Below are 13,932 nucleotides of genomic sequence, written 5' to 3'. Positions count from 1 at the left end.
GAGCTATAATGGATCCTCTTAAACTGAATAAAAAATAAAACGCGAGAATAGAGTGCGCGAGGAAGAAAAATGTGAAGTTCCGTCTCCATTAAGGGCTCCCATGTACGCATTCCGCAAAGCCAGAGACTCGAGTAACATATAACAAAAAATTAAAGCCACGCACAGCTGATGTTGCGCTGCTGACGGCCCATTTCGGAGTTTATTCGGTGCGCTTGCGAGGGGTCAAGAAACTTCGACCGGGTGAACTAGCATGCTACGAACGACTGTTATTCAATAAAACACAAACTCCAATAAAAACGCAGCGACACGTAATGTCAAGAAAACTGAACACCGAAATCTTCAAAGCGCACCAATTCCGTCAACTGCGCACCGTTTCACCATTTGGCGGCACTAAAGTGGAAACTACAGCTGGAACCAAGAACTATCTCTCCGAATTCTCGAAGTCGCTCGCGAGCTACAACGGGGTTTCATTATCCGGCACTTGTGGTACCACGCGCCTGGCTAATCACAGCTGGCGAAGTGACGAGTGCAAGCAATTCATGAATCTTTCTTGTACGAGAACTGCCGGGCTATTTCGGTACATGGTTGGCTGATGGCAGCCGTAGCTTCCACTGCGTGCCAATAGACTGTGGGCCACTCTGCGAACAATCTCAGAAGAGGGGCGTCCATCTGCGCGGGGGACGATCACCGCCGGTGCAGTCGTCCCCGACACAGCGGCTGGGAGTACTCGCGAGAAACCGGCTCCGTGCGCCGATCCCCGCCCCTTCCAAAACTTTCTCCGCGCCCAAACCGGTCAAAAACTGCGCGCGCGAAGAGGCGGCGTCCACGCGCTATGACAGGCTCACCGCAAATCGGTTCCAAATCTCCTTGTAGAGTCGGTCCGAACCCATGACAGCGGCGGCCCAGGCACAACAACACTGCTCATGCTTCACACGTCAATCCACCACACACAGAGCACGCGCGACGTCTTCGCCTCTCGGGTCAGGCCGCCGGCAAACGTCATCGCCCAGTCGGACCGGAGGCACTATGCGGCGCAGCCATGACGACGGCGTGGCAGAGTCACGTGACGCAAAACCTGGGTCACGTGGCTCCTTCGCGAGCGGCGTCTGCTACGCTGCTCGCTGCAGGTCCAGCGGCGGCACAGAAGCGCGAGCGTGCGTTGGGCGGGTGCGCCTTAGCTCTTCTGTTTATGTTTGCGTCATTAAGCCAATCCCGCGAATCTCGTCACACCTGTTCCCCACGCGGCTTGCCGTTGGCCGAGGGGCACAGGCATGGCGGGGAATTCGAGCCGCGCTGTTGCAACGAGCGGTAGAAAACGCCGGATGAAGTGGTGAGACAGTCCCGGCTGTCCGAAGCAATTATGACAAGAGCGCACCGTGCATATCACGGCATAAGCGTGCGCTTTAGACTGCAGGGTCGTTCTTTTTTCCACGGTAAAGCAGGGGTAGCCCTGTATCTCACCGATTTTGTGTATCCAGCGCGGATGCGCAAACCACAGGCGCGATAAATATTTTCGTTGATCGTAAAGAAAGAAAAAAATATCAGAAAACATCCGAGGCGCGAGACAGGTTTCGTGGTATAGAAATGAGCCCCGCCGCGGTGGCTCAGTGGTTAGGGCGCTCGACTACTGATCCGGAGTTCCCGGGTTCGAACCCGACCGCGGTGGCTGCGTTTTTATGGAGGAAAAACGCTAAGGCGCCCGTGTGTTGTGCGATGTCAGTGCACGTTAAAGATCCCCAGGTGGTCGAAATTATTCCGGAGCCCTCCACTACGGCACCCCTTTCTTCCTTTCTTCTTTCACTCCATCCTTTATCCCTTCCCTTACGGGGCGGTTCAGGTGTCCAACGATATATATGAGACAGATACTGCGCCATTTCCCTTCACCCAAAAAAAAAACTAATTATAAAAACCAATTATAGAAATGAACGCTCCGGCGTCACTGACAAATGTTTGTATGCGAAGTAAGCGGGACCAAGCTTTCATTTTATTTTTGTTCCAGAAGGACCCGCTTCATCTGGTAAGTGTTATATATTTTTTTCTTATTGTCTATATTTACAAAAATGGAAGCGTATCCAGCGAACGCCGGCGACAGTGGAAAGAAGCTGCCGGCTCAGAGATGCTATCCTGGGGGAAAAAAGAAAGTGGCAGTAAGATAGCAATATGCCGTACTCAGAAACTTCGTAAATAGACTTAATTTACTTGCAAAATGCATACCAAGCACTTATTTCTGAAATGTAATAACTTGCAGGCATTGTTTTTCTCAGACCGGGGCGTCAGTTAAGTTGGATTGCCTGTATGTTCCTTCGTCATACTTTTTTCCTCTTTTTCCTTTGAAATATGTTTTTGTGTTTTGCAATCGAACTTACTGCTTGCTGGCGTAATGCTAGTTTGTCTTTATGGCGATTTGTTACGATCAAATATTTTCGATCCTATGTATACCTTGTACGCCTACACCTGCCCAAAGCCTGACGCTCAGGCTGGCAGTATTCTTCTAAATAAATAAAATGTAATAAATCAATCTTCATATAAACATTTATTTTACGGTTACTTCCACTCAGCACGCGGCACCGCCACGCTTGCTTCGTAAAAGAAAAAAAAAGGAAATATGTGCCGGCGTGCTTGAGGCTATTTAAAATGAAAAGGATAAACGAGTTTCAAACTATTACTTAATGAAAAAAAAATGTCAAGAAAGAGGAGAAAATGAGTATTGGTTAATTAAAAGGGGGCTAAATATACTATGTTATCCAGTGTCAAAGCACTGACTACCGCAAGAAATGCGACAAAGCGAACGTGACCACAGATGATGACGAAGCCGGATGCACATGAAAGAGTCACATCATCAAGGTGTCTAAGTCATTAAATCGCCTCCGACAATTATTAAAGCAGTTCGTGCTGTTTGTTTACACACTGTAGAACTCGTCAGAAGTGGTGAAGCGATTCTTTTCACCACCCATATCAAAGGTATATACATAGCAAAACCTGCCCGATGCTCCCGCTTCCGGTGGCGTTGTTCTCGCTGTATGTGTGATCGAGTTATAGGGGCTAAAGCAGTTTCATCGCTTTTCTAGAGCAGTGACACCGTGAGTGAGTGCTTTTTCGGCAGACGCAATTGGCAACGCTACACCTTAACTGCATAATTAAGGGCAATCAAAATGTTTTTGAAAATTAACCATGAGAACTTGTTTGTGGCGACGACAGCGTTGCTCTAACGAGGTCGCTGCAGACGCTGCAGCCGTTTTCAAATTTTATTAGAATTTGGGAAACAAGCAAAAGGTTAAAACAACCACTCTTTCGATAAAGCGGAAGATTGGACGAGCTGGTTCAACATCATCGGAACAGCGCAAATACAAAAAAAAAACATTACCGAAACAGAACCCTCTCTGCGTGCTCTTTTCACGTCAGTCTTCGCGCTGTTCCAATAACATGGCATTGTAAAAATTGGAAATTGTACAGTATAGCTAACCCGCCGCGGTGGCTCAGTGGTTAGGGCGCTCGACTACTGATCCGGAGTTCCCGGGTTCGAACCCGACCGCGGCGGCTGCGTTTTTATGGAGGAAAAACGCGAAGGCGCCCGTGTGCTGTGCGATGTCAGTGCACGTTAAAGATCCCCAGGTGGTCGAAATTATTCCGGAGCCCTCCACTACGGCACATAATTCTTCCTTTCTTCTTTCACTCCATCTCTTATCCCTTCCCTTACGGCGCGGTTCAGGTGTCCAACGATATATGAGACAGATACTGCGCCATTTCCTTTCCCCAAGAAAAACAATTATTATTAGAGTATAGCGTCTCGAAACGACACATAGGCAATATGAGGAGAGCCCTAGTGGAGGGGCTTTAAATTTATTTGCACCAACTGGGGTTCTTTAGCATGCGTTGATGTCACGGCATACGTCCGCCTTTTGCGTTTCGCCTCCATCGAAACGCGGCCGCCGTGGCCGAGATTGAGCCCGAGGCCACCCGCTCAGCAGACGAGCGTCCTAACACCATTGAACCACCGTGGTGAGTCTGACAACATTGTCAAGAACGCAGAAGGCGACTGTGAAACAATGTAAATGGGCATAAATACGGCAGGCGTTTTGAACAAGAAGCTAAATGGGATCAAGCAGGAAATCCTGGAAATTCGAAATAACCTGGTATTAATTTATCAGACGAAAAAGGAAACAAAAAAAATTCGCAGCCGACAGGATTCGAACCTGTGCGGGGAGACCCCAATGGATTTCGAGTCCATCGCCTTAACCACTCGGCCACGACTGCGGGACGGGCAAACGAACAAAAATAAGCGCAGCAGTGAATGCGCCAGCCTGAGTAAGCTATAGCTAGAGCCCAGTTTTTATATAAACTTTTTTATATGGAGATGCCAGCTTGACCAGGCAAAGGCAATTCTCCACAAAGTACGAAAGAGGAAGGTGTCAACTGTGCAACTACTAGCACGCCTACATAGCTGTCATGAAATACATTCACTCGTCTTCTGTGCAGCACGGTCCGTTCAAGCAGTTTCCAAAGCCAGAAAGAAAAAAAAAACATCAGGTGACTGGACAAATCTTTAAGTCAAACGACACAACGCGCGACAGAGACGGTGAACCCGGCGAGCTTTGCGTACGTCGGTACCGAGCGCTAATTAAAAGTTCCTAATACAGTAAATTATGCTATCTGGCTGTACTGCCAATTTCCTCGCAATGCGCAAGAGCTGCTGAAGTAACCACCACTGCTGGCCTCCATCCGGAGCCTGCTTGAATGACCCTGTTATGTGAGCCATGTTTGCGCAACCTGCCAGCATCGCACGGGCCTCGCGCGAGCGGGACGTGAAAGACGTACGAGCAAGGACAAAGCGCTGGAACGGGGAAGCACCAAGCTCAATCAGAGCAGTGGCGACATTAATGCGAAAGCTAATGTTCACAAACGCGTTTCATCAGCTGGACAGCAGTCTAAAACGCAAAGTCAGTACAACGTACGTGGCCAATAAACATTGCGAACATCATTCGCGCTGACCTAATCGAAAGTCTTCACGCTCTAACAGCGTCCATTTGGACCCCGCCGTAGTGGTTAGGTGGCCATGGTAGTGCTACCTGCGTACCGCACTGTAGCGATCGATGGGGACCTGCAGCAGAGAACAATGTCGCGGGTTCGATAACCAGCCACGGCGACCGGATATGGGTGACAGAAAAATACCAAGCATGCGGGGAAGACACTTCAGCGTGGGCCAAAGAACCCAACAAATTGCAAATTAATTAAACCGAAGCTAACCGCAGACTCCATTGCAGCAACGATCAGAGCACAGCGACTTGAAGGTGATCACTTCAGGCATAACCTCCTCAGATTAAACTAACTGCTCTAACGCTGATTATTTTCTCAATAAACTGGAAGTAATACATGAGCTTAGCTGGCCGAAGGATTCCTCGATCTTGCACCGTCACATCTGTTGCGGGCTATTATAGGCGACCGTCACGCCAGGAAGAAATTTTTCCTCTGTTTCAGCCGGAACGACCGGTAACCTTCAAGTCGCGGTACATTGTACCATGGTCAAACTATGAGGCATTATTCCGAGCACTCGTTTATACTTGCTTGTTTGCTTGATTGATTGATTGATTGGTTGATTGATTGAACAATTTTTATTTCCATCAGAAAAGACGTTGTTCCTCGCCCCCGCCGCGCAGGCTCGGGAGACGGGGGAGTTGCGCGTCCGCGGTTAGAGGCTGGCTGGCAGCCATTGACTGGTGGCGGTCTCTTCCGCCAGGTGGATGGTGGTGCGCTGGAGCTCAGGGTCCGGGCTTCTTAATAAGTTCTCCTAGGCTTCTCTACTATCAATAGTTTGCCCCCCGGGAAGAATTTATGTAATCCGAGATTATGTGGTCGAGGGTCCCTCTCGCCCCACAGTGTGTACTGTACATCTTTCATGCGACCTCAGCTCTGGATACACGTGGCATGCCCATACCGGGTTCATAAATGTACCACGCGACAGCTTCTCTATTTAATTTCTGGTCTGGTGGCCTACGTCCCAATTTGTAATGGTCAATAATTTCCCCGGGAGTAATGTCCACGACAAAGCAAGCCTGACCTGGACTACAACCCTCGCCCAAGAGCCAGGTGTGGGCGTAGAGGGACGCGGAAATTGCAGCAGAAGGCAGAGGTGCAAGCCGACTCGTGTACGACCTCCGGCTTGGTGCGTATTTCGCCTGACTACTTATTTCTTGTGCACCGTCCTAAAGCTCTAGCCCTTACATGTAGTGAGCAGTCGGGCGAATAACGACGAGCTCGTGCCTTGCCACGAGGGCTACCATGGTTACCACGCGAAATGCGCCGGTCGCCGCTGGCCCTTGCAAAGTGGGACACGCCCAAATCTTATCGTTTCCTAACCGCAGCGGTAACGCTTCATTATGCAGCAAGGGGGCAGAAAACAGAAGCAACGGGAGGCGGCGCATTACCATAGGACATCCTGCCACGACGGCAATCACCGGATATTTATCTCTTCAACAATGAAACCGATATCTGATGTCTCTGGGTGCATAGACTGAACGTGGTGTCGCAGAGCCGCTGCGAAGGAATACTCCCCCCAATAACTTCCAACGAAGAGGAATATAAAACTTGTGCATTTCTTAAACGACTGAAGGCGTGGATGAAAAGTTCGCATTCCTTGAAGTGACATAATTTTTTTACATCGTGCGGAAATTTAAGGTGAATCACTTCAGATTTCCTATGAAGTTCGCATTATTTTTACTCCGCTACAGTTCATATAAGAAATACTGCTGCCAAACTTCTCACGTGTTCCCTATTTCAAATCCCGGCATGCTCAACGACAAGGAGACCGGAGGTGTGCAAAGTGTGCGCCACCCGCAGCTGTCAAACAAACTCACGCCTGAAACTCGGGGCGGCGCCGAACAGTTGACACCCGAGCTTGTAAGAGGCCACCTTAAAATATTGACGACTGGCCACGACCGCACTTCAAAAGACTAGTCGCACAATACACGAGAACAGTACACAGCCACCCACTGCCCCGACTGGCAAAAGCGGACCACGAACCACCTGAGATTGCAGCCTGCCAGCGAATGTTGTTGGTCACCCGCATATCTTAAGATGCTTTTTTTTGGAATTGCTTCCTATTTACTACTTTTTCTGTATGTAGACTGTCTCGCGAAATTCTTACCTTTAACACTAGGTATTTCGCAACCAAAGTTTTCTTTGTTTCATTTCGTCCACATAAACCAGAGTGTACGCATATTTTTCCTGCAACAGCCTCCTGCGTGAGGCTACCTACATGTTGTAAGTAAACAAATAAGTAAGTAAATAAATAAATAAAGAGCACGGAGGCTTTCGCCGAGAAAGAGCAGCAGAACTGGCGCTGGTAAAGACATTCCTCAGAAGAATACGCCAGTATTGCAATTCCCCAACATGACTGGCACAATGACATCATGCGCTGTACGCGGGAGTTAAATCAGGGCGTTGGACGCCAAACGCCGATTGCAGATAAAGGAACGACGGGGAGGTTAGCCGAACTCAGGTCTGATGTGCTACCATACAGATGGGAAATCATATTGCTGTGGCACCACAAGGACAAAGACGTAGACAGAGTGACAACACAAGCGCACATGTGTTGTCGTCACTCTGTCTCCTTGTGGTGCCATAGCAATATGAAGTCGTAGCAACTCGCCCAATTTTCAACCCTTTTGCAGATGGGAAAGGAGGAAAATAGACAAAATCAAAGAGCGATCAAAATCAGACACTAACTACACGCGCTAAGTAAGCGACACAGCTGCACCCTATAAATTCTCATTGTTTTCCCAATACAGTACACACGAAATTTCGCCGCTACAAGGAAAGTAGCAGCACTGGCTCTTCGAATCGCGTGCACAATGAATAAAAGATACAAGCGCAGACTTTTCTCAATTACACAACGCTGACGTTGTCGGCTTAGGAAATGGCAGATTCCTGAGCACCTGGCAGGCATATGTAGCAAGTGAAACAAAATGACGCATGTCACAGCACTCATTTCAACTGCTGGCTTTGGTTTCGGAACTCAACAGCGTCTAACCAACTCAATCAAGCGTCTAACGGCAGACACGTGGCAGATCCTAAATCTAGCGAACTGGTGGCGCCATCTCTGTTCAAAGATCACAAGCTGCCAACGGCTGTGTCTGACTCCAAGATCCGTTATTCTGGCCATATGAAAGGCGATTGTTTCTGTTCGCGACAACAGGCGAATTGCATGAATGCGGATAAATCCACAACAAAGCCCATGGCGTGACACTGAAACTGGCCTCTATAAAAAGTTCGCACTTTTCGTTTTTTTTTTCTTTTCTTAACAACCATTAATTTTGTTCCTATAGCCTGGCACGAGATTCTTCGCTACCGTCTGACGCACGAGTGAATTCCAATGAGGTATTACAAATAGTTGAACTATGTACTCTTTATTGCGGTACACAAAGGTACTATCAGCGTCAAACGAAACACGAGCAAGACAACTGAAATGGGAACTGTAAAATGAGAAGATGTTAGCGCTGTCCTTCAGCAAAACAATAATTTGGGTTCATGTTTTGTGGCACAGTTATCCTGTTCGAGCTTAATTTGACTCTCTGATAGTGAGTATAACAAGGCAACACTTGAGCACCACGCTCTGCGTTAGGGATCCCTCGCGCGGAATCAATGCCCGCATGCCAAGACAAGAAAATCTGCGAACAGACTCAATTTCAATCCTATTCGCTGCTAAAATAATGTGAAAACTAAGATAGATCGCTGCAGCCGTTTAGCCTGCTAGCTGTTCCTCCAAAGGAGAATCGACGCAGCCGCAATAAAAGTCCAAATAAAAATAAAGCCATGGCACCAGGGCTACCCACCAACTGATCTAACACATGAAGTCGAACTATTACAATTGATGATGATTATGGATTTTTTTTTGGCGCAAGGGCATCTAATTATAAGGAGCGCCATGACACAAGGTATTTTTCTTTTTCTGAAGGTCCCCATTCACCCTAAATAAGCCGAGCACCAGACCAGGGGAAAGCTTGTACCCATTGTTTCACCGGTGGGTACCCGGCGGCACTAGGGATCGAACCTCGCACCTCCCGCATGCGAGGCGGACGCTCAACCACTTGGCCACCGCTGCGGTGCAACTATTACAATTATAAACACACACACACACACACACACACACACACACACACACACACACACACACACACACACACACACACACACACACACGCACGCACGCACGCACGCACGCACGCACACACACACACACACACACACACACACGCGCGCGCGTGCCATGAGCGCGTTGGCACGACATACTGTATAGACGTATGGAGATGACATGCAGACACGCGTACGCGCATGAGCGCGTTGACACGACATACTGTTAGACGTTTTGACATGAGGGCATGCAGATGTGCGCACGCTACAGCAAAAAAGAGCTAGAAATACCTGAAAGTGCTACGCGCGAAACCATGACAGATGTGATTTCTGTGATCCACCCAACGAGCTCGCGAACGCGCACAGGTGCACTCACAGATGTATGACTCGTATAAGGAAGCCCTGCAACGAAGATCCTGCCGGCGCACGGTGAGAACTTCCAAACATTCACAACAGACAGGTACAGAGGCTAGCCCCAAAATCTGGGCGAAGCGGAAAGGTGGCGTCATCTATTGAATGACAGTGAAATCACGTTCCTTCACACTCGGGCATGGTGACAGACGTCTACGTTGGACTACTAAAACACACTATGCAGAAATAGTACCCGCAGAATCCAAAGCAGCAGAAAATAAACGTAATTTCAATTTGCCACACGACCAACAGATTGCCACACGACCAACAGAAATCAACAATATATCCAACGAGCAATGATGCCCCATATGAAAAACAAAAGAAAAAGAAAGGGGAACTTGTAACGAAAGGGGACACCCAGTCCGGCATGGTGCGTGCCATTTTTAAATACGACACAAAGGCATTTCGTTGGGGTGCATGGTCTAACTGCTAACTAATCAGGCAGAAGTGATACCCATTTGTTATTTTCAACTGCTTTCAAACCCGCAACACGTAAATGTTTCAAGATAAGATTGCCCTCGCAACTGCCACCGTTGCGCCGGTCGCGTTCTACAACTATAAAATGAACAATGACCGTCTTCAACGTTATAACGGCATGATCGATGGTACGTAAGTAACCGTTACGCAGTGCCATCGAGGGGAAAACGCTGCATACATTACGTTTGTTTCAGAGACACGGACACCGGCAAAATGTACTGCAGCTGAGAGGCCCCACGGAAGCATTAGATATAGAAAGCTCAAAAACATCCCACTGAAACAGAGCAGAACGGTGGGGCGCAGATTTAAGAAACACAGTGCTGGGTGTACGTGTTTTTCAAGTCTGCGTCACTCCTCTCAATGCATGCAGTTCCTTCAGGCCAACTCGCCGATATATGTCCGTGGTGTTGAATTGAACACTTCAAAACGACATGCAGGAAGTGCGCAAGCGGTTTACCTCCTTACGAATGCTGATAGCTCGGGGAGGGAGCCTTCCTCACACGTTACCACCCGACCGCGTACACGCAGCGAAAATTCTCGGAATTCTGTTTTCCGCAGCCAGACTCATGACCCCCGTACCAGTGACACATGCGGAAAAGGAAAAAAAAAAACAGCAGTTGGAAACCTACACCGCACGCAAACGCACAGCCGCTCTACAGAGGCACGAAACGTTGCAGAGACGGCGGCGGTTAGCTAGAAATGCTCCGCAGCCACGGGCTGATCAAGTTTCAAGCGGACGCGCACACGCAACACAAGCTGCCCAGCCGCGGACGCTAAATGTTTTACCGGTTTTACCAGTCGCTTCGATTCCGACGAAAACTTCCTAGTCGCCCTCGTCAGCTGTGCCGCAGTGCCATGGAGAAGACAACGGGGAACGAGCAACGCTTGGGCATAATATAAACACGCGCGAAAGGCCTTCCGATCCCGAAGAAAAAGAGGCGGCGCATGCGTACTCTCAAAAGTGCATCGCCCGCCCCGGGTGTACCGACTCCCCCGGGAAATAAGCATGACCACAAGGGCTAGAGAAAAAAGCTTTATAAACAAATGAAAATCTGAGACGTGGCATGCCGAGGAGAGGAGCAGACACAGTACCTTCGGTTTCCGCAAAGCTGCAGGCGTACATCCGCGCGTCACATGCTCATCGTATCCATCACAAACACGCGCCGCGATGTTAACTTGAAGCACCGTTCAAATCGTTTTCGCGCTAGTCGCCATGTTGTAACTCGCTCGAGCGCAAATGCGTACGTCGGCACGACGCCAGCGACGCTTGGTGGTCGCTGCCGGCGTTCATAGACGCCACAAAGGTCACGTGGCCAAAGTCACGTGGACATTCGTGTTGTCTTGCAGAGAAACTTGCTTTAAGAAGGTGCAATGCGGAGATGCCCGCCGCTGGCAAGTTGGGCCAAGGATAGAAATTTTCGGCTGGAGTTTGACACCTCTGCCAACCTCAGCCAACATTCTTGCCTTTGACTGAAGTTTCGTGCTTCTATTTCGAAGTGCTCAAGTAAGCCCAAAACAAAATGCCGATGTATAACCTAAAAAAAAATGTTGAAACAGCACGTTTGAATTCTTAGATATTTAATCTGGTTATGTCCGTAGCCATTCTACATCAGAACCTATTACTGTGCATTTTTTGTATTATGTTGATTGTTTTCTTTTTCTTTTCTTTTTTCCTTTGCACCTAGCAGTGCTGCGCGTGCTCCGGTTAATACTCTGTTTATGTAGTTATAGGAGGCCCTATTCTTGCAATTTCGACTGTTGGGCCTCCTGCTGTAAATATACCCCGTAACCAAGCAATGTACTGCTAATACGAAATAATAATTAATGTTCAAATTCTGAAAAATAGCAACATAAACTAAGCATTTATCTCTGCTCCATCGAAACTTCTACAGTTTGCATGACGCCGACTGCGACTCATTTCGTCCTTGCTGCGTTTTGAATGCCTCGTTTATGCTTTTAACTTAAAGATGAAATGATTGCAATGACATTTATGCAACAGAAGTGCAAAAGTACAAAAATATAATAGGAAACAATGAAGTGAACAGATTATTCACTTATTTTTTATTTAAAAAAAAAAAACACCCCAACGGCCCCAGGAATGGGGAATGACAATAGCGTATGTTGCCGGGCTAGTTGGTTTTGCATTTCTGAAAAAGACCTGTCCTTCGTCTCCTCGCCTTTTTTAGCCTGGACTCATTGTAGCGCCATGCTTTTTTCAAGAATTGGGTATTATAACAGGGATAGTGTTGATACATAAACAGCAAAAAGGAAAATACATCACTTATTACAGGAGTATAATATTTTTTCGATGGAAATCTTAAATTGTCGTGGATTGGAGTGGAGCACGGCATCAGCGGGAAGATCATTCCAGTCTGGATGAAGAAAGAGAAAAGATACGCAGTAGTACGGGTAGACGGTGGGTAAACACATTTGGTGTCTGACACGTTGCAAAGTCCAGTGAGAAGGCAAGATGACGGAGTTTAATAGCTCTGAATGATAATATCTATGAAAAAGACAAAATAGAGAAATTTTACCGCTATTAACGAGAGCAGGCGGGTTAGCTTGAAACAGTATATAAGACACAGTAGTGCAATAGCTGTAGTTGGAGCTGGGAACTGGGAGTTGGAACTGGGCAGCTCGATTCTGTACTGATACAAGGGTGATAATAAGAAATGATTGATGCGGGTCCCAAATAGCATATGCGTACTCTAATTTTGGTCTTACAAGGGTTAGCTAGATAGGCCATAAGTTTCACGGAGAGTGAGGCGAGTTTTAAGTGACGGCAAAGAAAACCAAGACGTCGGTAGCATCGTTTATGACATCTGATATGTGATCGGACGAAGATAGATCGTGGGTTACGTTATTACATAAGTACTTGTAAGAAGGTACACACAGGTGAATACCGAATCGAAAATCGGTAGAAGGATATGACGCATGTTTTATTAGTATTGATAGTCATTAACCATTTATTACACCAGGATTCAATGAGATGAGAACGTAGCACTGTGGGCAAAGTGGACGAGTAGAATACACGTTTACCTTTCGCGCATAGTTATTCAATCGTTTTTTTTTTTTGTTTCAGACGCGATATATTTCGACCAAGCGCCGGCGCAATTATTAAGTTTGGCTATCCTAAATAGACGTTTACTTTTATTACGAAAGCGTTCGAGAACTGAGTTGAACCACGGTGATGAAGAACGTTTAGTGACTTCGATTGTAGGAATGTGTGTTTAGGTAAGTTGTAATTTGTTTTTGAAGACAAATTGAAGATATAGAGTGCAGGCCATCGTGAAAATTTAGTACAAAATTAGAGTCAGTGTCCGGCGGACGATAACATACACCAACGATTACCAGTGGGTGGGGAGGACTTGCATGATAAAAACGAAATTTCTAAAAGCTAATGTTTACGAGTTTACGACAGAACATTGGAGGTGACCTTTGCTAACAGCGAGGACACCGCCCCCAAGCCGATTCAAACGGTCCCGGCGAAAGATGTCAAAATCAAGAAAGGTCGCCTGTTTTACTGATAGATGTATCTAACCATGTTTCCGTAAGCAGAATGACGTCGGTGTCTATAGTGCAATGAGATGATGAAGAGCATCACGTTTTGGTAAAATGCTTCTGATATAGGTGCATACAGAACATTCAGTGGACGTTGATTACGATTTGCTCAGTTCGGTTGTAAACGTATATATGTAATGTCGCCAACTGCCATATTATCGCGGCGGAGCTTGAATTTTAGTTTCTAGACTTAGCAAATGCAATTAGACATTTTCGAGTACGGCGGATATTTAACGAGTAATCTTCGGAAATGGCGTATCTTGAACCTTTTGATTTTTTTTTTTGCATTGCAAACAACATGGTATTTGAAAAAAAAAGAGAAGTTAACGATGATAGGCTTGTCCTTACTGAGTTGAG

The 13,932-nt window shown here is 47.2% G+C and overlaps 1 protein-coding gene and 1 non-coding gene across 7 annotated transcripts in view; both read right to left on the bottom strand.

The window, feature by feature from the left end:
* Positions 1 to 11,255, bottom strand: part of LOC144098323 (uncharacterized) — a 94,871-nt gene extending 83,616 nt beyond the window's left edge. For 2 of the 6 annotated variants that reach the window (XM_077630876.1, XM_077630882.1), the window contains exon 1: positions 10,472 to 11,243. Coding sequence is in view for 2 of the 6 variants with exons in the window: in XM_077630878.1 (XP_077487004.1) it covers positions 846 to 890 (45 nt within the window). In the remaining 4 variants the exon portion in view is untranslated. Of the gene's footprint in view, positions 1 to 845; positions 1,062 to 10,471 lie in introns of those variants that run through there. The other 4 variants (XM_077630881.1, XM_077630875.1, XM_077630878.1 and 1 more) reach the window with 4 other exon arrangements.
* On the bottom strand, positions 4,173 to 4,254 carry TRNAS-CGA (transfer RNA serine (anticodon CGA)). The gene has a single exon. It is a non-coding gene; the product is annotated as a tRNA-Ser (tRNA).
* Positions 11,256 to 13,932: the final 2,677 nt, after the last annotated feature.

This window comes from Amblyomma americanum, chromosome 7 (assembly GCF_052857255.1).
Source record: "Amblyomma americanum isolate KBUSLIRL-KWMA chromosome 7, ASM5285725v1, whole genome shotgun sequence".
Taxonomy (NCBI): domain Eukaryota; kingdom Metazoa; phylum Arthropoda; class Arachnida; order Ixodida; family Ixodidae; genus Amblyomma; species Amblyomma americanum.
Note: the sequence above shows the minus strand (reverse complement) of the source record. Positions and strands in the feature narration are given on the sequence as shown.